Source organism: Podarcis erhardii, assembly GCF_964252035.2.
Source record: "Podarcis erhardii genome assembly, chromosome: 14".
NCBI classification, from domain to species: domain Eukaryota; kingdom Metazoa; phylum Chordata; class Lepidosauria; order Squamata; family Lacertidae; genus Podarcis; species Podarcis erhardii.
The window spans coordinates 11,269,687-11,294,895 of NC_138503.1; the positions used below are offsets into that span (position 1 = coordinate 11,269,687).

At 42.9% G+C, this 25,209-nt stretch overlaps 1 protein-coding gene across 5 annotated transcripts in view; it reads left to right on the forward strand.

The window, feature by feature from the left end:
* The window catches only part of MYO5A (myosin VA), a 117,451-nt gene that overhangs the window by 73,634 nt on the left and 18,608 nt on the right, over positions 1–25,209 (forward strand). For 3 of the 5 annotated variants that reach the window (XM_081838628.1, XM_081838627.1, XM_081838629.1), the window contains exons 21-31: positions 4,241–4,480; positions 5,760–6,008; positions 8,748–8,841; positions 10,214–10,362; positions 11,126–11,239; positions 15,253–15,396; positions 16,313–16,366; positions 16,637–16,864; positions 21,301–21,401; positions 22,410–22,490; positions 24,676–24,874. In XM_081838628.1, the coding sequence (XP_081694754.1) occupies positions 4,241–4,480; positions 5,760–6,008; positions 8,748–8,841; positions 10,214–10,362; positions 11,126–11,239; positions 15,253–15,396; positions 16,313–16,366; positions 16,637–16,864; positions 21,301–21,401; positions 22,410–22,490; positions 24,676–24,874 (1,653 nt within the window). The remainder of the gene's footprint in view (positions 1–4,240; positions 4,481–5,759; positions 6,009–8,747; positions 8,842–10,213; positions 10,363–11,125; positions 11,240–15,252; positions 15,397–16,312; positions 16,367–16,636; positions 16,865–21,300; positions 21,402–22,409; positions 22,491–24,675; positions 24,875–25,209) is intronic. The other 2 variants (XM_081838630.1, XM_081838631.1) reach the window with 1 other exon arrangement.

Consider the following 25,209-nt stretch of genomic DNA (forward strand, 5'->3'; position numbering starts at 1 on the left):
AGTATGCCGGTTCTTCATACTTTAGCTATCATTAAACAAATATGGGATCTTGATTTCAATAACTGGACACTTTTTGAAACTTCCTTCAACATGCTTTCTTTATATAAAAGAAGTTTCAAGGTGACTTCCAGTAAAAGAATTGCAATTCATATGGGAAAAATTACACAAGAAAATTAAAAACACAGCTAATAAAGCACTAAAGGGATCTTATGCTACTTTTCAAAACTGTAGTAATTATTTTGAGAAGCATTGTATTTTAATAAAATAAGTTTAAAAAATACATCCCTTCTAGCGCAAAAATTAAACCACATCACCAGCTCAGCTGCTTTCTGGCTATGGAATTAAGGATGCTTCATCCATTATGTGTCATTTATAAGTTTTAATGTGGTGGTTCATTACTGGTCTTGTTTTGGAACATCTGTTTTTGTTAGGCTGTTGCATTTCCTTTGTGGTTATTGTAGTTACCACAGAGCTAGTCAGAACTAGCTGTTGGAGGTAATCAATGAAAATTGCACAGTAATTGTATTGCAGCAGAAACATCAGTGCATGACAATAGCTATTACAGTTCAGTGTGGTAGGATTTGAAGTTGCAGTTATTCCCAAGAGACATCAGTAGTGTTCAGATCTCAAATGGGTCATCAAAGTGATAAGGAAGAGATGAGTCTTAGGCTCTGCCTGTACCAGAGGTCTTTGTAACATTTCTCATCTGTGGTGTTTTTGCATTTACTCTCTAAATGCACAAGTAGCAGCATAGAAATTACTGTGAGTAAATGCCTATTACAGGGTACTTAGTAGCTACCGTATTTTTCGCTCTATAAGACACACCAGACCACAAGACACACCTAGTTTTTGGAGGAGGAAAACAAGAAAAAAAATATTCTGAATCTCTAAGCCAGAACAACAAAAGGGATTGCTGCGTAGTGAACGCAGCAATCCCTCTTGCTGTTCTGGCTTCTGGGATAGCTGCGCAGCCTGCATTCGCTCCATAAGACGCACACACATTTTCCCTTACTTTTTAGAAGGGAAAAAATGAGTCTTATAGAGCAAAAAATACGGTATTTACCTAGTTACTTTCCAGCAACAAAACTGGGACATGAATTCCATCTGATCATTATAAGAACTACTGCTTAAACTTCAAGAATTGGTGCCTGACGTTGCTTTTTTCCTTTTCCCTCCATGTCCACATTTCCATTTGTGTATTTTGTAAACCTGTGGGCAGGTTGTTTTCATTGGTTGTATGTAAGCCACTCTGGGAGCCTTTTTGGAGTACAAATGTTCTAAATAAAGCGAATCCCTAATCAGCTGCACTAAAGGTGATGAAAGATGACTTGAGATATTTTCTAGGGGGGCAAAATAGTGCAGAATTTCTAAGAATGTGGCAGAAGACTGGCAGGCAGGCAGTCTTCAGATGATGAGCAGAAGTGCCTTTTGTAGGGCCTGATTCTGCTGTGTGACTAAAAGAATATTTTCAGTTAGGAGGTGAGTGTTGTAATTGGAATGAGCCTTGTAGCAATTATAGTTTCTTCATCCTCTGAAGAATCTATTACATTCCTAATTATCCTAAATGATACTTTAAAACATCCTTTGAGAAATACTAGCCAAACAGGCAATGAGTGTTTGGTGTCCTAACTTGATGGTTGTGGTGGGATTCCCTTGTTTTATTGTTTATATCTGCCTCTTCCTTTAAGGAATTCAAGGCAAGGTCCGTTGGGGTTTTTTCATAATCCATTGACAGGTCTGGGCCAAGGGCATTTGGTGAGCTTTTAGGCTGAGCAGGTCTTTGAATTCAGGTCTTTCTGGGGGAGGAGAGGGGAGAAAATCCTGTTGAATTGCAGGAGCCCTTGGCCGGCAGGGGTGGGGATACTGCACAAAGCAGGGTTGAACTCTTCCTGCTTTCGCTGCATCTCTACGTGCCCCACACCTAATCCCACATGTGATGTTGCATTTGGGGCAGGTGGGTGTGGTTTCATGAATGCAGTATTGCGAGCCAATGGGAGACCAGGCAGGCCAGATTTGGCACATAGGCCATAGGTTTCCCACCCCTGCTCTAATCAGAGCCCAATATCCTGTTCTCTATGCCTCATTTTGGGAACGCGGGTGGTGCTGTGGGTTAAACCACAGAGCCTAGGACTTGCTGATCAGAAGGTCGGCAGTTCGAATCCCCGTGATGGGGTGAGCTCCCGTTGCTCGGTCCCTGCTCCTGCCAACCTAGCAGTTCGAAGGCACGTCAAAGTGCAAGTAGATAAATAGGTACCGCTCCGGCGGGAAGGTAAACGACGTTTCCGTGCGCTGCTCTGGTTCGCCAGAAGTGGCTTAATCATGCTGGCCACATGGCCCGGAAGCTGTATGCCAGCTCCCTCGGCCAATAAAGCGAGATGAGCACCACAACCCCAGAGTCGGCCACGACTGGACCTAATGGTCAGGGGTCCCTTTACCTTTACTATGCCTCATTTACGTTTAATTTTCACTTCATTCATATTATTAAAAAATCTGTTACACCCTGATTGATTGATTGATTGATTGATTGATTGATTTCTGAGCCAAATCCTTCCACTTTTTTCTTAATCTTTTGCAATGGACACCACCTAAGGATTAGAAGGACACCCCTAGTATGAGAATTGTTATGGAGAAGCAATTTCAGTTGTTTTCTGTGCTTCAAATGGCTGCAGCCTTCTGGAACAGTGTCCTCTGCAACTGTAACTCTGTATATGTGGTTCTGTTAATATATCAGACCTGATCCAGATGTGTTGGCACATGGTGTCCTGTGACATGCCAGTTGTGTTCCTGTAGTTAAAGATAGTTCCATTAACAAAACTACTTTGTCTGGGGAAGCAATTGCAACAGGTGTCAGTAGCCATTATAAAACTGGTATGTTGAGTGGTCACATGACTCTAATAAGATGTCTGAAGGAGTTGAATCATCTGCTTCACATATTTTTGGGAGGTTCCTGGAAGTGATGCTGTTGTGATGTTTCACAGGAAGCTCCATTGGCTCCAGGTTTACATGTACTATATTGTAAACCACCTGTTGTCCTTAGTAAAATTTATAATATTTTGACCATCTTTGGATGTACTTGGTTCACTTGTACTACCAGATGTGGATCTGCTATATCTCCTGAATCAAGGTATTTCTAGGACAATTTAAAAGCAGTGGATGTAGTTGAAATGTCACTGATAGTGTGTCATGTGTCATAGTATTGGTTAGTTACATGAAATGATATTAAAATGACTTGAGACTTTAACCATTTTCTGTATTTTTAATCAATATACTGTTTTTAAGAGCATCTGTCTTTCTACATCTTTGGAAGTTTCATATCATTATGGATAATTATTTCACTGTTTTTTGGCATCCTTCCTCTACTTGATACCCTCCAGATGTTTTGGATTACAACTTCTGTTGTTTGAATTGTAGTCCAAAACATCTGGAGAGCTCCAAGTTGGGGAAGACTGTTTTATGGAAGAAATACAGAAATCCAAATTGACAAATTCGCCAGTTGAACCTATCAATGTTTTGGTATAAACCAGTTTAGTCTGAGTTCTTTATGACATGTATAGGTTTCCCCCTCTATGACACATGATGTAATTTACTAGTGTGGTTAGAAACAACGTAAGGAGTTAATCAAGAATTTGCAAACTGTTCATTATGCATCAACAAAAGAACATTAGATTGTGGTTCAAGAACTCTTAAACTGAAATAATCGCCAAAAGCGATTAATGTATTATGATGGTTATAAGCCTTGGGGCTCTGCTGTGGGAAGTGCCTGGCATTGCCTAAAGGAAGAGTATTGAAATGCTCCACCTCCAAATGAAATTTGTGTGAGAGTGCACTGGGAGAAGGGAATATTGTGGAACAGTTTCACATGATTTACTTAACCCTAATCTATGGAGCAGTTAATATTATCCAGAGTTTGAAAAATCCAGGTCCTTTTGATGACCCATAGTGTGGCATACAGTTGTGTGTGTGTGTGTGTGTGTGTGTGTGTGTGTGTGTGTAGAGATATATATAGGCACATATTTGTAACATCGCATAAGGAATCTGCACTGTAGACTGCTGGAACATAGTCAGCTTTCCATGTACCAAACAAGCAGTAGTATATTACTTATTTTATTTCTTGGCTTTAATTATCTTTAATTATCTTTGTTTTTAAGTTTAAGTTTACTAGCCACAGTTCATGGTATCAGTTAATTGTCCCTGATGACAGTACAAGGCCCCTCATTGTGTGTGTGTTTTTAATATGCAGATGCTTCGTGGGCACAAGGCCACCATTATACAGAAACATGTGCGTGGTTGGCTGGCTCGCGTGCGGTACCACAGATCTTTGGAGGCAATTGTCTATCTCCAGTGCTGCTTCCGGCGCATGATGGCTAAGAGAGAGCTGAAGAAGCTGAAGATAGAGGCACGCTCTGTGGAACACTACAAGAAACTCAACGTTGGCATGGAGAACAAGATCATGCAGCTGCAACGTAGAATTGATGAGCAGGTAAAGTGACATGTCTGTGGGTTGGATGGCTAGAAGCTTACGTCATCTGCATTTTGAAATAAGGGCTATTTGGAGCACTATATAAGCTGCTTTAGGGACGCGGGTGGTGCTGTGGGTTAAACCACAGAACCTAGGGCTTGCTGATCAGAAGGTTGGTGGTTTGAATCCCCGTGACGGGGTGAGCTCCCATTGCTCGGTTCCTGCTCCTGCCAACCTAGCAGTTTGAAAGCACGTCAAAGTGCAAGTAGATAAATAGGTACCGCTCCGGCGGGAAGGTAAACGGTGTTTCCGTGCACTGCTCTGGTTTGCCAGAAGCGGCTTAGTCATGCTGGCCACATGACCCGGAAGCTGTACGCCGGCTCCCTCGGCCAATAAAGTGAGATGAGCGCCGCAACCCCAGAGTCGGCCACGACTGGACCTAATGGTCAGGGGTCCCTTTACCGTTACCTTTTATAAGCTGCTTTGGATACTCTTGTAGAAAGGCAGAGTATCCCCATAAACTGACAACTGAGTTGAACTCCTTCATTCTAGCAGAAGAATGGAGAACTTGGAGCCCTCCAGATGTCGTTGGACTCCACCTCCCATCATTATTGGCCATTGGCCATGCTGACTGGGGCTGATGGGAGTTGTAGTCCAACATCACCTGAAGGGCCACAGGTTGTCCATCCCAGCTTTAGCAAGTAAGAGTGCAATCAGATGCAGATTTCGCAAGTGATATCTAACTAGCTTGCGCCATAAAAACAACATGTAAGGTGCAAAAACATACCCACTATAAAATTTGCACTACCTGAAACATCATGCAGATTGAAATGTGGTCATCCTTCAAAATTCACATTATTTTGCAATGCAGTTCTCCAACCAGTTAATATGTAGAAAAAAACATATTCTAGGAAAAGTTTGCACAAAATTGCATTACATTAGGGGAAATTGCTTGCAAAAATGAATATATCTGGCACAATTGCATATAATAATTTGAACCTTTTCGTAAAATGCTGATGAAATTGCACAAGGGCTTTTGAAAAAAGAAAAGAAAAGAATTTGTAAACTGATGTGAATATGAGAATTTTAAGATTGAAAAATGAAAAACTGAGGGAAACAGACAATAACTGATTTGTCCGTCCCTACTTACAACAGACATTTTCATTGTGTGAAGTTGTGCACATTCTGTGGATAGCTGAGAAATGATGATAAATAACACATCTCTTCCTAGCCTGAAAGCTTAATGTTAAACTGAAATGCATTGCAAACGTTGATCTCTATCATTTTTTGCTTTACGCAGTCCAAAGACTCCAAATCCCTAATTGAGAAACTAAGCACTCTTGAAGCAGCATACACGTCTGAGACAGAGAAGCTAAAGAATGATGTAGAACGACTTAAAATGAGCGAAGAAGAGGCCAAGAATGCCACCAACCGTGTCCTTAGCCTTCAAGAGGAGATTAGCAAGCTCAGAAAGGAACTGCACCAAACACAGACTGAGAAGAAGACGATTGAGGAACAAGCAGAAATATACAAACAAGAAACAGACCAGGTGAGTACGTCTTGCTTTGCAGCACAGAGCTTTAGGAACAACCTGAAGGCGCATTTGTGCATAATCATAAGCCCAAACATATGTGAGATACCTAGGGCTGCATCCTTTATTGATGTTGCATGATAAGTTGGACTTGGACTCCCTGAGATGTAAATGGAGCCAGGCTGGAAGTGGCTAGATGCCTAGTGTCCCCATGTCCTCCTCATTGCCTCGTAAGGTTCAGGAGCAACCAGAGAGAGAGAGAGAGAGAGGAGGTGCAGAGGACACGGAAGTCAGGGACAGAGAGGGCAGGACCAGACTCAGACATAGAGCAGAAGTGAAGGGAGAGTCAGAGCCAGAATCAGATGAAAGCCCAGGATGGGAGCTGAAGGCACGATCTGAGAAGTCTCCTTCATCATGGTGGAGAGCCAGAGACGTCTCAGAAAGCTGCTGCAATGTAAGCTGGAGACTGGGTGGCCCTATTGCATTGGAGAAGGTGAGGGAAAACGCAGCCTAAAACCCAAAAGAGAAAGCAGAAGAGAAACAGAACTCTTAATCTGTGGTGATGAGCTGGGCTTTTTGTTTCTGGAAAAAAGAGCAAAATGGAACCAAACTCCATCTCTATGCTTCAAGAGAAGCAGGGGGGCTTTGAGTGCTTAGATAACTGCCCGTTATGTTTAAGATTCATCTTATAGAAATCATTGGCGATAGACACCCTCTTAGAAAAGGTAAGAAATGTGTGTTGTGTGGGCCAGATGTGCCCTTTACCGAGGAGATCACCTTAGTTGCACCTAGATTGGATTATTGCAATATGCTGTAACTGGGAATACAGAGGAAGCGTCTGTGGAACCTTCAGTTGGCATGGAATGTTAATGGGCCCTTGACATGGGACTGTTTTGCACATGTTCTGCATTGCCTGTGCTGGTTGTCAGTTTGTTTCTGGACACAATTCAAATGGTTGGTGATTACCTGAATGGCTTAGGTCCAGCATACCTAAAGGACAGACACCTCTTATACCGGCCTGCCTCCCTCCTGCCTAAGATCTGATGGAGAGGCCCTTTTCTGTCTCACTTCAGCTGGAAGCATGGTTGGCAGAGGCTAGTGAGAGGGCCTTCTCTGTGGTGGGGCCCTGGTTGTGGATTTCCCCTCCCCCCCCCTTCCAAGATTCAGGTAGTCTCCTCTTTGGCTGTTTTCTACCAGCTAGACCTTTCCATTTCCCTTGCCAGCTAGATGATGATGATAATAATAATAATAATTATTATTATTAATAATAATTTTTTATTTATACCCCGCCCTCCCCAGCCAAGGCCGGGCTCAGAGCAGCTTACAAGCAATAATAAAAACAAGATGAATGATTACAACTTAAAAACAAAAATAAAATACAACATTAAAATAATGGAACATTAAAATATTAAAATGTAGCCTCATCGCAGGAGGAGAAGGAAAAGAAAGGAAAAAAAAGAGAGGGAGGGAATCGAATTGGCTCCAAGCCAAAGGCCAGGCGGAACAACTCTGTCTTACAGGCCCTGCGGAAAGAAATCAGATCCTGCAGGGCCCTGGTCTCATGAGGCAGAGCGTTCCACCAGGCCGGAGCCAGAGTTGAAAAGGCCCTGGCTCTGGTTGAAGCCAATCTAACTTCCTTAGGGCCTGGGACCACTAGGGTGTTGCTATTTATGGACCTTGAGGCTCTCTGCGGGGCATACCAGGAGAGACGGTCCCGTAGGTACGAGGGTCCTAGGGCGTGAAGGGCTTTAAAGGTCAAAAGCAGCACCTTAAATCTGACCCTGTACTCCACTGGGAGCCAGTGCAGCTTGAAAAGCACTGGGTGAATATGCTCCCATGGCAGAGACCCCGTGAGGAGCCTCGCTGCAGCATTCTGTACCCGCTGGAGTTTCTGGGACAGCTTCAAGGGCAGCCCCGCATAGAGTGAATTACAGTAGTCAAGCCTGGAGATGACCGTCGCATGGATAAATGTATTACGCCTGACCCTGCTGTAATTTAACTGATGCTGTAACTTTATTGTGAGATTGTAATTTTAATTGACTTAAGCCTCCTCGATTGACATGGAGGCATAAAAAAGCTGGCTAGCATTTCCCCCACTTATAAATAAGATATTAATTTATCCTTTCAGTGTAAATGCTCCTTCACAGAGCACATGAAGAGAGGTCCAGTCTGAAAAAGCATTTCAGCCTATACTTAGGAAGAGAAGGGAAGCAGAGAGATAATATGCTCAGTTAAGTTTTGCATGGTTATTGAATTTTCTCGGGAGTGGAGGTTGGTTGATTAGGGCGACTGGCACCCTGCTCCACCAACTTCAGTCTGCCTTCAGTCAGGCCCCACCTGCCAGCCTTCTGATTTACTCCCAATCCACTGCTTATCAGCTTCCTCCTTAGTCTCAGTGTTGCCTTTGTAGAGGTGAGGATAGGAACAAAACTTGGAATTATTTGATTTTGCCTGTGTTTGGCTCAGGTTCCACCTATGTTTGGCCTCTCAGCCTTCCACCCCATCAGTTCCAATGGGCACAGCCAACACTGTTTTATGTTATGTAGAGCATGATTTCCAATCAGATTTGATGAAAATGCTGTATATAGACAAGGCTGTGATAGCAGTAGATGTATCATCCATGCAGATTGACTGATTAGCTTTGTCTAGAATTGCCCGGGAAAATTTGTTTGTTACTCAAACAGGGTACTTGTTAAGATGGATTTTTTTCTGTTTCAGCTGTGAGCCTTTCCCAATACTATTTTTTTCTTTTTTTAGTTGGTACTGGAATTAAAAGAGCAAAACACACTGCTTAAAACAGAAAAGGATGAGCTGAACCGTCGGATCCAGGACCAGGCCAAAGAGATAACAGGTAACCTTGGTTCAGAAGTTTGGTTTGGTTGATGGTTTTTGCACGCGCGCGCGCACACACACACACACACACACACAGAGTCTCTCCCTCCCTCTCTCCCTCCCTCTCTCCCTTTTCTCTCCTCTGTTTTTTTATCAATTAAGCAAAACTCTGTAACATGATGGGCCTCCACTTTGAATCACTGACCCCAAGGAACTCAGTATCATCACTCCTGGGAGAAAGCAAAGAGTGAAATGGGCTGTGTAAGCATCAAATTATCACCATGCAGAAAGGCTGTCTCTCTCTTTCCCCCATCCATTATTTGAGAGTAGGATATTGCACTGGTTCAGGGCTAGAGGCAATATCACATGGAGGATAAAATGTGCATAAGTGAGTCCTGAACCAGCCTTACTGCCTCATTTGCATAGCATTGAATTGTGGGATTAGAATTTCTTTTTTTAAGAGAGCAGTTAAATGGTCTCTGAGCCTCAGATATTGAACTGTAGTGACACTAAAGAAGTTGCTTAAATCTTACTGAGGAATTGACCATTTCACAGCTGGATGCACTAGCTGCTAATGTGGTTCAAGGACAGGAGCTTTGTAGCCATACTGTTTCAAATCTTGGAGCTGGCCACAATTTCTTACTTAGGCTGCAATCCTACACCCACTTACCTGGGAGAAAATCCCAGTGTTCAGTAGGATTTCTGAATACTGGTTTGATCCAGTATCATGTAACCTCCTTGCAAACAAATTGGAATGAATGCTCTTTAAATGTCTAACATTGTTTAATTTCCCTGCAAACAAATCAGGATGAATTCTCAATAATAGGTCTTCTGGAAGCAACCATAGTCTCTAGATACTAAAATGCATTGTTTTTTGCTGTACAAATGTAATACAGTCGTACGTTGGTTCTTGAACAGAATGCATTCCGGGAGTACGTTCGAATCCCAGAGCCGTTTGAAAACCAAGGCGCGGCTTCTGATTGGCTGCAGGAACGTTCTGCAGTCAATTGGAAGCTGCGGCGGATGTTCGGCTTCTGAAAATAGTTCGAAAACCAGAACACTCACTTCCGGGTTTTGATTGTTTGGGAGCCGATTTGTTCAGGAGTCAAGGCGTTTGAGATCCAAGGTACGACTGTACAGTGGTACCTCGGGTTAAGTACTTAATTCATTCCGGAGGTCCGTTCTTAACCTGAAGCACCACTTTAGCTAATGGGGCCTCCTGCTGCTGCCCCCGCTTCCAGGGCCCGATTTCTGTTCTTATCCTGAAGCAAAGTTCTTAACCTGATGCACTATTTCTTTATTAGCAGAGTGTGTAACCTGAAGCGTATGTAACCTGAAGCGTATGTAACCCAAGGTATATGTAAATTTGCATTTCATACTTTGTTTTACAGAGGTCATGGAGAAAAGGTTCACTGAGGAGACAAAGCAGCTAGACCTTGATTTGAACAATGAAAGGCAGAGATATCAAAATCTGCTTCAGGAGTTCAGCCGGTTAGAGGAGCGATATGATGACCTCAAGGATGAGATGAAGGTTATGGTGGTGAGTGGCTTAAAGGACCTGGAAAAGATTTCATTTGAAAAAGTTTCTAGGCTGAACAAGATCTTCCCTAGCAGACATGGGTCTGGAAACACAGATTGCATCTGCACAGCTGAAAAGTAGTGTGGGGGGGGGGGAGAGACACAATTTGGAGTAGAGAGGCAGGAGATGCAGAGGCATTGATTAATCCTTTACCAGCCCTAAATGGCCTTTAAAGCCCTAAACGGCCTCGATCCTGTATGCCTGAAGGAGCGTCTCCAGCCCCATTGTCCAGCCCAGACACTGAGGTCCAGCTCTGAGGGCCTTCTGGCGGTTCCCTCATTGTGAGGTTATAGGGAACCAGGCAGAGGGCCTTCTTGGTAGTGGTGCCTGCCCTGTGGAATGCCCTGCCACCAGATGTCAAGGCAATAAGCAACTATTTTACTTTTAAAAGACAACTGAAGGCGGCCCTGTTTAGGGAAGTTTTTAATGTTTGATGCTGTATTCTTTTTAATATTCAGTTGGAAGCTACCCAGAGTGCGACTGGGTGGGGTATAAATAATAATAATAATAATAATAATAATAATAATAATAATAATTGTTGTTGTTGTTGTTGTTTTACCACCCTGCTACTTTCTTAGTCCCTCTCTTTCATTTGTCTTCGCATGACTGAGCAAATCAGTCCCTGACTTCTACAAAGCACTCATGCATGATATCTCTGGGGTTTGGAAGGGAAGACAAACACTAGAGCTATCATATTTTCCTGCCCGCTTTTCTTCCCCCACAGAGCATCTCCAAACCTGGACACAAGAGAACAGATTCCACGCATAGTAGCAATGAATCAGAATACACCTATAGCTCTGAAATCACTGAGGCAGAAGAATTTCCAATGAGAACAGAGGTAAGATCAAAGAATACAAAAGAATCAGAGTCTGTTTATACCTTTAAGACCACCATGGATTTCCCCCCCCTTCAAATTGTAAATCGCTACTGCAATATCAGTTTTTCACTATGCTGTTCTTATAGGAAGGGTATGCTATTTCTGTGGACTCGAGTGAATTTCTTTGAAATTGCATATCTTGTTCCACGATAAACTGTGTGCACATGTACTGTGTTTGACACACAACTGATAGCCAGGGTTTAACGATAACATCCTTGCAATCTAATTGTAACATGCATATATATATATAGGAGGGATAGTCCTGTAGATGCTGTGGAACTACAACTCCCATCAGCCCTAGCTAGCATGACCAGTAGTCAGGGGTGATGGAAGTTGTAGTCCAACAGCACCTGAAGGGTGCCATATTGGCAACCCCTAATATACAGTTACCCATATCTGCTTGGCATGAGTAGCCTTTTGCTAGTCAGAATTAGAAGATGGGGTAGGAAGGAAAACTTGCAGATGCAGGTAGTCAGCAGCTTTCAACCACATGCAAGTCCAACAATGTCATACTTAATAACTTCAAATGGTTGTGGAACTCCAGGGTTCCTAGGAACATTTTATGAAAACTACTTCTGTAAGGAAATGCTACTTCAGGATTCTTTCATACTGGTATCAGGAAACTTGTGTTTTATGGACTTAGGATTTCTGAAAATTCTGGTGGGTCTGGACTCCACCTGGTATCCCAAATTTACCAGTCTGAGAATTCAAGAAATGAATAAGCCAACAAAGCAGGCAACAGAGCATTGCATCTTGAACCAATTAGGGGTTTAAAGCTTTGCAAAACATTGAACTGGCATGTTGTTTGGGCATTATGTTCAGATAGGTGTCTTGACATCACAATATGGGGGAGCCTTTGAAATTTTCTGGGATCAAATATTGTAACTTGTAAGGTAGTTTTCCAATTTAGATGAATTGTCATCTTGGTGATAGGGAGGGAGAGAGAGAACTATTTTTGAATGGCACATTTTTAATGGCAGCTTGCTCTGCATTTTAAGTACTAGAAGGTTTGGGATATTTCCAGAATGATTACTCAGCTTTGTTACTGCCTTAGGAAATGAGTATCAGTTATGAATAATTCAAATGTTGCTGCAGCTGCTTGATAATGGTTATATAGCACTAAATGAAAAATATTGGATGCTTATGGATGCCTGATATCTTTTATGGTGGTGGAATTCATAAGCTGTTTTGTCTTATTTATTATTTGCTGCATATGGGTTTTAAAACAAGAAAAGGGAACCAAATACTTGCTTCGTCGAAGCACAAACTTGCTGCATTGGTTCTTGAAAGAGATGCTCCTCCAGCCATTTCTTGGGATAAGATTTCGCTTTCTGCTTGGCATAAGCCCCTATTATCCCCTTTCTTCCTGAAGAAGCGCTACCTGGGTAGATAACCATCTGACAAGACACACAGGAATATTTTATTTCCTTTCCCTCTAATCATGGTGCTCGAGAACACAATCACTTGAAAGTGGGCAAAGTTTTTAAGGCAATTAATTGGTCCAGGACGCGTCTTGCCTACTTTGTTAGCTTAGGTACTAGGTATGGTCCAGACAACAAGCACTCTCACAACTCAACAGAACTCCCTTCCATCCAATAGGCAGCTTTGTGAGCTTTGGGGTTATTGTTTCAACCTATTCTCATTCACCTGGGGGAAACTGATACAAAGGCGCTGCAAAGAACCTGTTGTGTCTTTGAAATGCAAGCTGCTTTCCCTACTTCCATGCTGTTCATCTGTTTGGTTTAGTGGTGGTGACTCTGAGAACACCCACTAGGACAGAGGGCAGCTGAGTTTTTCACTCCTCTCTTATGAGTACTCTGTGTGCAGCTTCAGAGTAACAACAAATAACTTCTCAGCCATCCCCATTTCTCAGCCTGTTGAACTATATAGCTAGGGCTCTAGTCAGTACATAGAAAGATGCTGGTATTGTTGACTTTCTCAACCTGTTGCTCTCCTGATGTTTGGGGCTACAACTCATGTAATCCTTGGCCATTAGCCATGCAAACAGTGGCTAATGAGAGTTGTAGTCCAAAGCAATTGGAGGACTGCAGGCTGAGGAAAAGTGACAGTGGCAATGATGCTCTAGCCTCCCAGGAACAGGCTTTTCCAAATACCTTCTACTTGATCTCTTTGCACAAAAATGTCAGGAATTGAACCTGGCACTTTTGCCATGCACAGCATGTACTCTACCATTGACAGCCGTGTGGAAGTATTTTGCTAGATAATAAGCTATAGCTGGAGGGACGCAGGTGGTGCTGTGGGTTAAACCACAAGCCTAAGACTTTAAGACTTGCTGATCAGAAGGTCAGCAGTTCGAATCCCCGCAACGGGGTGAGCTCCCATTGCTCGGTCCCTGCTCCTGCCAACCTAGCAGTTTGAAAGCACATCAAAGTGCAAGTAGATAAATAGGTACCACTCTGGTGGGAAGGTAAACGGCGTTTCCGTGCGCTGCTCTTGTTTGCCAGAAGCGGCTTAGTCATGCTGGCCACATGACCCAGAAGCTGTATGCTGGCTCCCTTGGCCAGTAAAGCAGGATGAGTGCCGCAACCCCAGAGTCGGTCACGACTGGACCTAATGGTCAGGGGTCCCTTTACTTTTACCTTAAGCTATAGCTGATGCCTAAAGACCAAGAGGGATGCTGATTTGTTCTGTTTTTCTTGTTTATTTTATTTCCCCCTGAACTTTGTAGCTTCCCAAGGTAGGGGTGAACCCTTCTGTGCTCCCCAACCATTGTTCTTTGGATGCTAGCTAGAAAAAGGCTAGCTGAGGAACAGGGCACTAGGAGGAGGAATAGGGCTTATTTATACCCCACTTTTTAAATTTGCACGGGGGTGGCCAAAGGGAGGGAGTTGCACAGTTCCTGTAGGAAAAGTGAACCTTAAGCTTTTCTCCATTTTCTTCAAACTTGACAAGACCTACTGTATCATACTGAAAAAAATACATTGAGGACTGTTTAAATTTGTGTGGAGACCAGTCCTCTGTGCCATAGTTTCCCCTTCAACATAAAGTATATTTCATATCCTAGGTGGTCTGCCATGTGTTGAGTAGTGTGCGATGGGCTGTTGTGTCTTCTAATTAACTGATATCACTAGGGTATGAAAGCAATTGGTTATATGACCACTCCTTTGTGTTTTCGATAGGCCACACACAAATGCAGAGATGAGCACATGCTGTCTTTGAATATCCAACCAAGTCATGTATTTCTGGGTATATGGAAATAATTCCAATTGCTTTCACATTTCACCGCGCCAGGTGATCTAATAGTAGATCCAAGTTTTTAAGCAATGGTGTTTATCTCACTGCTCTTTGGTTACAGAAACTTACTGTCCTTATTATTTTCTTTGAAACTAACTGCAAACCTACTCTTTTTTCCCTCCTCCCCTCCCCTTTCAAACAAATAAGAAGGAAAGGTATGATTGGTCATAGACCTTAAACCTTCTAGTTAGTTACTAGTTTTCTGCCTTTAAGGCTTTAGGATAGATGCTTTTTTATATTAGATTTATTTATCAAAATGACTTTTTAAAGTTGTGATTTCAAAAATAACATTGGGAAAATTCTGGATGCCAATAAATAGCTCTCCTAATCAAGTAACATTTATATACCTCTAGTCATTGCTTCCCTCCCACCCCTGCTTCTAAGAGACAGTCTGCATGTTAACATGCTCAATCGGAACCAGCTTGGAAAAGCATCCCCATGGCGTTGCCTTCATGTCGTGTGGTTCTTCCATTTTGCATGGACCATTTCCCTACCAATTCCTTGTCCATGGCAGCAGCTGATGCTGCTGGAGAAACTCTTCATGCCGGGTGAAAGAACCATGCCCCACACCTTATGCTTTTGTTATGAAGGAACCATCAGCTTTCTAGCTTTCTCCTCAGGATGATAGCTAATGTGCAGACTGTCCCCCACCCCTCAAAAAATCTCCCTTTTTGTAAGTTGGAAACATTCTGACCTGCCCACCATTTCCCTTGAATCAGGAGCCAAGCGAGAAGAAAGCACCTCTGGACATGTCTCTATTCCTTAAATTACAAAAACGGGTTACAGAGCTGGAGCAGGAAAAGCAATCCTTGCAGGATGAGTTGGACAAGAAAGAGGAACAAGCTCTCCGAACCAAGGTCAAGGTAAAGACCAAAATGGCTTGGCTTTGTTTATAATATAGCTATCCCTAAATACAGTACTGGTGAAATTTGGGGTCTTATTCCAGCAATGGTGTCCTGGTAAAAAGGCTTATCAGAATGCAAGAGGGACATACCTAAGGCAAGATGCAGGCTGTAACCGCCTGAGTGCTTCTCTGGCTTTCTCATGTGGTGTCTTTATTGTGTCAAAGGCAGCAGTTGTGTGCTCCTTAATTCTGCATTGTGTTGATTGATTGATTGATTGATTGATTGGTGTTGGAGGTTCAGAGGCTATCCTTATTTTTAAGGACATTTTGCTTCCATGAGTAACTCCTGTGAACCTTAAAAATTGATTTGTTCCTGAATCTTCCTCTTACTTTAATTTTACATTACATTAATCAGGTAAACTGTCCATTTGGGGGGGCATTTTTAAGCATGGAAGGTTACTTTAGGCCATTCCCTGTACTCTTAGCATCTGTCTTCTGGCTGAGGTTGGTTTCTGGACTTGCTTGACCACATGAAGTGGCAGCCACAGTGTAGTGTTTGGGGATATGCAAATTGGACTGTGGCTTGTCTTTACAGTGCCATTGTAGAGCACTATTGAACTTAGCAGGACTTGGTTCTGACCATATAATGCATAGGATTGCACTGTTAGAGAGGGTTTTTTTCGAAGCTGGAGGACTTCCACTACAGACCAGATCCTGATTCCTATTATGTGTGGTTTTAATTGCCTCAGCTGTGAATATTTATGAACTATAAAAGCAATATAAGTATCAGTTACACCAATAACATTGTATCACACACACTCCCCAAAAAGTTTGTAAAATTAATCATGCTGTTCTTCCTGCTAATTTTCTGTTTTGCAGATGTAGCTAGTTCTGGCTAAAGGATAAAACTTTATCTCTGTCTTTTGTTCCCCCAGGAGGAAGAAAGGCCTCAGATGAGAGGTGCGGAGTTAGAGTACGAATCACTTAAGGTAATTCTGGATATTTTAAAGTGACCCAATCCTATACATTACCCTAAAACAGCCATAATTAAAAGAGCATATTATAATAGTATTTACAAAGGATTTTGTGTGTTCACAATGTTTCACATATGCCATATAGTACAGTAATCATTACCGTAAGAGTGGCTATCTCACAATCAGTGAAGACTTTCCCCCCAAACCCCACTCCAAACCTTTCTAATTTGCATTGCTGGTGAATGAGAGAGCAACTGTGTTTGTGTTCTTCCCCCTTTGCTTCAGCGCCAAGAGCTTGAATCCGAGAATAAGAAACTCAAGAATGAGTTGAACGAGTTGAGGAAGGCCCTGATGGAAAAGAGCGCTCCTAACGTCACTGCCCCCGGTTCCCCAGCATATAGGGTCCTTTTGGATCAGATGACCTCTGTCAGCGAGGAGCTGGAAGTACGTAAGGAGGAAGTCCTCATTCTGAGGTCTCAACTCATGAGTCAGAAGGAGGCAATTCAGCCTAAGGTAAGTAGCGGAAAGAAAATTTGGACAACATGAATTTCGATGAGAGAGCAGTTTGCTTGAGCAATGTACAGTGGTGCCCCGCAAGACGAACGCCTCGCAAGACGGAAAACCCGCTAGACGAAAGGGTTTTCCGTTTTGGAGGCGCTTCGCAAAACGAATTTCCCTATGGGCTTGCTTCGCAAGACGAAATGTCTTGCGAGTTCCTGCGGGTTTCCCCCCCTTCCCCCCCCTTTTCTTTTAGCTGATCCGCTAAAAGCCGCTAAACCGCTAAGCTGTCAATGGGCTTGCTTCGCAAGACGAAAAAACCACTATACGAAGAGCCTCACGGAACGGATTAATTTCGTCTTGCGAGGCACCACTGTAGCTTTTCCTCTCCCCAGCAGAATCCATTATTGACCTGAGTGTGCATCTGGATGCTACCATGGAGAGGGGAAAATCTGACCCCACCCACTCCTGCAACACCACTGGCTGCATGTGAGGTGCACTAGCTTTGAAAGGAAATCACACCACAATCTCCTGCACTGTTGGAATACTCTCAGTGCCGCTGAAATAACATGATGCGAATAACCTTGAATAACGGGGGTGGGGAACCTGTAGCGCCCACCAGATGTCGTTCTACTGCAACTCCCTACTGCAACTTAGCCAGCATGACCAATGGTCAGGGATGATGTGGGCTGCAATGCAGCAACACATGGAAGGCCTCGGCTCCCTTTCCCGGGTTTTGTAACAATAAAAAGGTAAAGGTACCCCTGCCCGTACGGGCCAGTCTTGCCAGACTCTAGGGTTGTGCGCTCATCTCACTCTATAGCCCGGGAGCCAGCGCTGTCTGCAGACACTTCCGTTTGTAACAATAGATGCAGTTAAAATATGATTGTCACCAATAATGGCAGCATAACTTGCCAGCAGTATAGGCAAGAAGCTTGATTTGTTTGGAAAGTTGAACATATCCTAGAGAAGTGTCTGGGAGCCTCCATTAATACCATCTAGCAGATACCACTTGCACAGCAAGAATTGGATATACAGCACATAGCTGAAGAGAAGATGTGTACCTCCCATGTATGATGTACAGTGGAACCTCGGGCTGCGAACGTGATCCGTGCGGGAGGCACGTTCACAACCTGCAGCGCCGTGTCTGCGCACACGCGGGTCGCGATTTGGCGCTTCTGCACATGCACAAAGCGCGATTTAGCAGTTCTGCACATGTGCGAGCACTGAAACCCGGAAGTAACCCATTCCAGTACTTCTGGGTTCGGCGCAGTGCACAACCCAAAAACACGTAACCTGCAGCGTCTGTAACCCGAGGTACCACTGTAATGTGTTGTGATGGTGCTGTGCATGAATGATTGTATGTCTGTAGGTTTGATTTGCATCATCTCTTTTTTGAGGAGGAAGAGTTGTTTAAATCAGGTTCGTGCAGGTGTGGATGTATGTATAGTTACCCCCTCACACACTACTGATTCTCTCTCTCTCTGTGTGTGTGTGTGTGTGTGTGTGAGAGAGAGAGAGAGAGAGAGAGAGAGAGAGAGGGAGAGGGAGAGGGAGAGGGAGAGGGAGAGGGAGAGGGAGAGAGCTATCCTCCCCAGGAGGAGGGAGATCCAATTTGCAAATCTATTCGTTGCAATTTGGACCTGCCAGTGGAACTCTGTATGAACGGAGCAGTCTGTTTCAAAGTGATACTGGAACTGACTGGCAAGTCTTCTGGTGGTATACGCACGAGTTCATACAGGAGACTTGAAAATAAAAAGGGAAACTGGTGATCTTTAATGAGAACAAATATGAGTAACTAGGTTTGTTTGTTCCTTTCCCTGCTTGCAAATGGTTTACCAGGATGACAAGGTAACCTGATTTTCTTCTTGTTTGTTTGTTAAAAACATTTATGTACCATTTTTCATTTAAAAAATAATGATTCAGGGCAGGGTACCAGAAAATATCAGAACAAAGGTACCGCTGGTAACTTTCCCGGGAAAATCAGAGGCTCACTATGTCAGGTTCCTATTGGAAGACCGGACAAATGCTAGAACATTAGCAGTGGTGAAGTTTTTATTGGTGGTTGCAAGAACCAATAATCCCTATCTTTAAGTCTGAACAAAATGCTTGTTTAACCTGGAGGTAGGCTGTCTGAATTGTGCATTGGTTTGTAACAATTTGTTGGGTCTCTGGACCATAATAAAGATTGATTGATTGACATTAAAATCCAAAATTACAATACATTAAAAAAGCAACAACCATCCAAGAAATGGTCAGTTTATTTTAAATGCTAGAATATTCACTGAACACAGCATGTAACTGGTTGATGTGCTTTAGCAATCGCAGAGTTTACATATGTGCAAATGACACATATTGTTTTAAAGTGTATTATTCATATTATAAAAGTGAATTTTTTGAATTCTTATATGACCAAGAATCTCTGAGAAATGGATCTCCATAAGAAGGTGCAGGCTTCTTCATGGGTCTTACAATCAGCCTGGTTTCTTGCATTTTGGCTGGGCAACAGCAGTGTTGCTTTTATTCAGTCCTTAATTTTTTTTATCTGTACACATCCTTCCAGGAGCTCAAGGTAGCCTGTCTGCCCTATACCCATTTTATCCCAGCAACAAACTTATGAGGTAGGTTAGGCCGGGAGAAAGAGAATGAGTGTCCCGAGATCATTTGGTGAGCTTCATAACTGCATGAGAATTTGAAGTTGGCACCCACCATCCATTCTGAAGGAAATCAGCCCTGAGTGCTCACTGGAAGGACAGATTGTGAAGCTGAGGCTCCAGTACTTTGGACACCTCATGAGAAGAGAAGACTCCCTGGAAAAGACCCTGATGTTGGGAAAGATGGAGGGCACAAGGAGAAGGGGACGACAGAGGACGAGATGTTTGGACAGTGTTCTCGAAGCTACCACCATGAGTTTGACCAAACTGCGGGAGGCAGTGGAAGACAGGAGTGCCTGGCGTGCTCTGGTCCAGGGGGCCATGAAGAGTTGGACACGACTAAACGACTAAAAAACAACAACACCCACCAGTACTACTCCAATACACACTATATAAAGAGCCCAAGGAATTTCTATGGCGTGAGAAAAATAAATAATCATCACTAAACCGTTAGAGCATAAGAAAAGTCTTGCTGGATCAGGTGAAAGGCCCATATTATTCAGCATTCTGTTCTCACGGTGGTCAATGTGATGCCTCTAGGAAGCCTAAAAGCAGGACAGAAGCACCAACGATATTCTCTTTGCTTGCGTTTCCCAGCAGCTGCAATACAGAGGCATGACACCTCCATTACTGGAAGTGGCACACAGCTATCATATTTAGCAGCCATTGATAGCCACATGACCTTGCCTAATTGCCTTTTGAATATGTCCAAGTTGGCAGCCATTGCTACATCCTGTGGCAGAAAATTCCACCAGTTTTAACTATGTATGGCATGAAGAACACCAGTATGTGTTTAGGCCACACACAACCTTCCCACAAAAAACTCTTTAAAAAGAAAGACTACCAAGGAAATGTAATGAACGAATAGAAAGAGAACCTGCTCAGTTGACGCTGACACAAAACTCCACATCCACACTATACAAAAAGAATAGAAGCCTCACCCATCCCTTCTTCCCCAACCTTATACTGTACTTATACTGTCTTGCAACTAATGTAACTGATCTGTAAGAAAGACTGTACAACCTGAAAAAAAGAGACAAGGCATGTACTTCTGGAAACCAAGAAAATCTTAAATATATATACCATATTTTTTGCTCTATAGGACGTACCGGACTATAGGACGCACCAGACCATAGGAGGGGGAGAACAGGAAAAAAAAAACTCCCCCTCTCTGCTCAGCGCCCCTTCAGCAAAGCGGTAGGAGAAACGGAGCCCCTTCCATTTCTCCTCCTGCTTCGCTGAAGGGGCGCTGTGCAGCTCTCCCTCTCTGCTGAAGCCAGGAGAGTCTTGCTCTCCTGGCTTCAGCAAAAGGAACCCGAAGCCTTTGGAGCGCAGCGCGAGTTCCCGCTGTGCTCCAAAGGCTTCAGACCTATGGTCTGGTGCGTCCTATGGTCCAGTACGTCCTATAGAGCAAAAAATATGGTATATATATATTTAAGATTTTCTTGGTTTCCAAAAGTACATGCCTTGTCTCTTTTTTCAGGTTATACAGGCCCTGAAGCCTGGAGAGCGAGAGGGGTCGGTGCGCACCGACCCCTCTCACTCTCCAGGCTTCAGCGAAAGCAATGCGAAGCTTCCGGAGCGCGGAGTAGGAGCGCTCCCTCTGCGCTTCAGAGGCTTCACGTTGCTATCGCTGAAGCCAAGGAGCCTGCATTCGCTTCACAGGACACACACACATTTCCCCTTAATTTTTAGAGGGGAAAAAGTGCGTCCTATAGAGCGAAAAATATGGTATATATTTTAAAGACTCTTCAGGTAATCTATTTTGTGCAACTGCTTTCTGTTAATTCTTTCCAGAACACCATGACAGACTCCACAATCCTTTTAGAGGATGTACAGAAGATGAAGGACAAAGGAGAGATAGCCCAGGCGTATATTGGTCTGAAAGAGACAAACAGGTATGTGTGCATTTACATTGTGCATCTATTTTGTACAGTTTGCTTCTTCCCTTGGCTGTAAACAAAACAGAATATCAGTAATAATAATAATTAACTGCTCGGTGCTACTTGTGCAGTGGTTCTAATTTGCATTAGCAGAGTAGAAGTTGTTTTTTCTGGTTTAAGGAATTTGGAACAATGCTATCTTATCTGAATATATCCTGCTAACTTAATTTTCTCAGGCAAGTTGTCACATATACTTCCATTAACTTAGGCTGCAGTTCTATACACAGGTGCAAGCTCTATAGAACTCACTGGGGTGCTATCGTGTGCACCTCTTGAATTATGTGAATAATCAGAGGAGCATTCAACCACAAGTTCCATGTATACTAATGTTAGCCAGAATCGTGATTGTGAAAGTTCAAAAGGTTAGTAATAAGCCTAACAAGAAAGAGTTTAGTTAGGAATCTATGGAAGCAGTTGACTTTGAAGCTGACAGTAAAGTTATGAACATATGGGGAGTATAAAGAAAGATTAAATAATTGTGAAATATATAAGAAAAGAGCATGGAATAGCTGGGAAATATTTGTTATCTTTATATTTATATTTAGGCATATTTTTGTCATACGTTTACTTTTATGTGATTTCAATATTTGGAATTTATTAGGAGCTTGAAGATGAAATGATTAAAGAAAGAATAATAAAACATTTAAAAAATGAACCCATTGGGACTGACTTCTGTGAACACATGTATAGAATTGTACTGTTAGACTACGGTCTTATGCACGTTTAATATAGGCATAAAAGCCCCACGGAACTTAGTGGGGCTTGCTTCCGAACAAACATGCATAGGGTTGCACTGCTGAAAAGTTTAGAATTGCAGTTGTGGAGATGAAGGTTTCCTCTTTTTAATAATAACACTTACTCAGCTTGCGTTGTCCTTTTAATTAGCATGCTACACCATCACCATCATGTATCCCTTTTTGTGTTTTTGCATTTAAAAACAAAACAAAACAATTTGCTTGGAAGATCATCTCTTCAGGACTATCATATGCTGAATGAGGACGGAGAGCTGTGGCTGGTATATGAAGGGCTAAAACAAGCCAACAGGTTACAAGATTTCTCAGGATGGATCTTCTTGCATTCTCTCTCTCGTGTTACTAACATGCTGTGGACCTGCTTTTGCAAGCTGTTTCTTATAGTCATTTAACAAGACTGAATCCAAATGGGTTTATTAAAACAAGGGAAGAATGGAACCCCCCCAAGACTGGCACTTCAAATCACTCAGCATTGGCAAGTGGCATGGTGGGGCGTTAGCTGGGCCCCACAATCTGGTAGAGGTCCACTATTGACCAGTTATAGCCCAGATTTGCTGCGGTGGAAGTTCTGAATCATAAAAATAAAGATGCAAATATATCTGAGCTACAAATAATAAGACTTAGGACTTCTGCATATAGCAGGAGAGGGCTTGTAGTGATGGTAGCTGATTCCCCTTCTTAGCCAGGGAGCTCAGTTCGTCCACCCTCTCCCTGTGACGGCAAGGGAAAGAGGAGGAGGAGGAGCCATTGTTGGCCATCCATCTGCTTCCTGCTGATTTTTGTTTTCTTACATGGAAACATGGTGGCCAAAGGACGAGAACCCAGCTCTCAGAGAGCCCCCCCAAAATCCTGGAGCCTGTTAAAAATGTCTACAAGCCATATTATTACATACACTGTCAAACCCCCCCCCCCCAACAAATGACTAATAGTTCAGCACAAAATGGTTACCATGGTCGAAATAGGCAGAGTGGAACACATAAAAATTAAAGGCATTCTGTATATGTTATTTGCCTGTTCTATTCATGGTGAATAAGGGAGACACTAGCAGATCCCAAATAAAGAAAACAGCCATTTTTAAAAGCTGTAATGACATCAAGTGTGCATGACTGTCAGGTGCACCCACTCATTTGAAAGGCATCTTGCTTTTTAAAAAACCTTCCTTGAGCACCCACTTCTCAGTTTGCTCTGAATTTAGTTACTTTAGCATTCAAATGACAAGAGTAGTTCACTGTACACTTTTACCAAACAAGTTAACCAGCATAGGTTTTTTTTTATTATTATTACAAATGCTATTTTAACCAGTGTCTTTTCTTTTCTTGTGCTAACAAAACACTAAACATTAACTACTGTGTTTGTAAGTCTGCTAGACGCTAACTTGCGAGTAGTTACCATGCTGCAGAGTAAGCGAGGGAAGAGGTGGCTCTGTAGCTTTTGTTTCTTTTGTCTGTGTTCTAGAAGCGAAAGGTTCTAGAGCAAGGGGCAGAGAAATGAAAGGTAAATTATTCATATTTACCTTTTATGTGCTTGGTCAATGTAGCTGTTAGCTGGTCTGCTTAGGTCTATTTAAACCCTGAAAGTGTGTCTGATGGACCCGCTCAGCTTGAGGTATGTGCTCATTTGTAGAAGATGCAATTTTAGCATTAATCTCAGTACTCCAGCGCCCCCCATTCATTTCCTCTGTTCCTTCCCTCCTATAATTCACAAGCAGCAAATGAATTATTTGTTCGCATTCCCAAGCCCACACAGTGAATCAGCAGCACAGTCAGCATGATACTTTATTGCTTCCATCCATATCCCTTTAGCAATACCTTTACTACATTCTTTTAGTTTTTTGGGTGGGATACTTCAGCTTCTTTCTGAGCAGCATAAATAAGACTTCCTCCTTTATGGCCTTGTTATGTGCCTTCACTTAAATACATCATGATTGGCATGTCTTTTTGAGGTTGCAAGGGCGTTTATGGATTGATTAACAAAACCTTGAGTCATGGGAACCAGAGACAGCCCGAGATACTGCATGCCCGAGGCAGGAAATCCAAATGCCTATCCACCCCTCTCCCAGAGATGGTAAAATATAATGTTAAACTAAATATTATTGCCCTTGCAAATGGTGCCCAAAAATCTCTTGCCTGAAATGGTACAGGCTTTGTAATTATGTATAATACAGATCCTTTAAACAAATATGAAGCCAAGGCAATATAAACCCAAGGCAATTTTAATCTTGCTATACATCTCATTGTCAGGCAAATGGGATTTTGGTCCAAATCACCTAAATGGGTTTAAAGAGTACTCTCTGGTTTTCTTTCTTTCTCCATATAAATGGGCAGCTGTATGTACACTTGAGCTTTGATGACAGTATTTAGACCTTTGGTGACCATCTTCAACACAGATTCTAAACAAATGTTTTCCTTCTTCCTCCTCATCTCCCCCTTTTCTCTCTGCCTCCCCCAAATGCCCTTTGTTTTTCTGTGGCTTTGTAGACTTCTGGAATCTCAACTGCAGTCTCAGAAGAGGAGCCATGACAATGAACTGGAAGCCCTCCGTGGAGAGATTCAGAGTTTGAAGGAGGAGAACAATCGCCAGCAGCAGTTGTTAGCGCAGAACCTGCAGCTGCCCCCAGAAGCCCGTATAGAAGCTAGCCTACAACATGAGATCACCCGCTTGACTAATGAGAACCTAGTAAGTCAAATCTTAATAAACTGTGTGTGTGTTGAGAAGTCATTGCAAGCATGTGTGCAATAGGTTTTGAAGACAGCGACTGCCTCCAAAGCAAGAATCAATGTCTTGATTCTTCAGGTCTTCAGGTGGAGGGAGGAAGTGGCTTTTATTGCTTTGGCGACTTACTTATGTTCTTCCAAGGATGGTGAATAAAACTTGATGAGATTCTCTCTGGTTTTGGAAGTCTTAAGGCAGGGAGAAGATGAGGGATTCCAGTTCTCATCAGTCTCAGACAGGATGTCTAATAGGGGGCCACAGGTTCCCCAGCCCTGCCTAGGGGCATTTTTAGACTATTG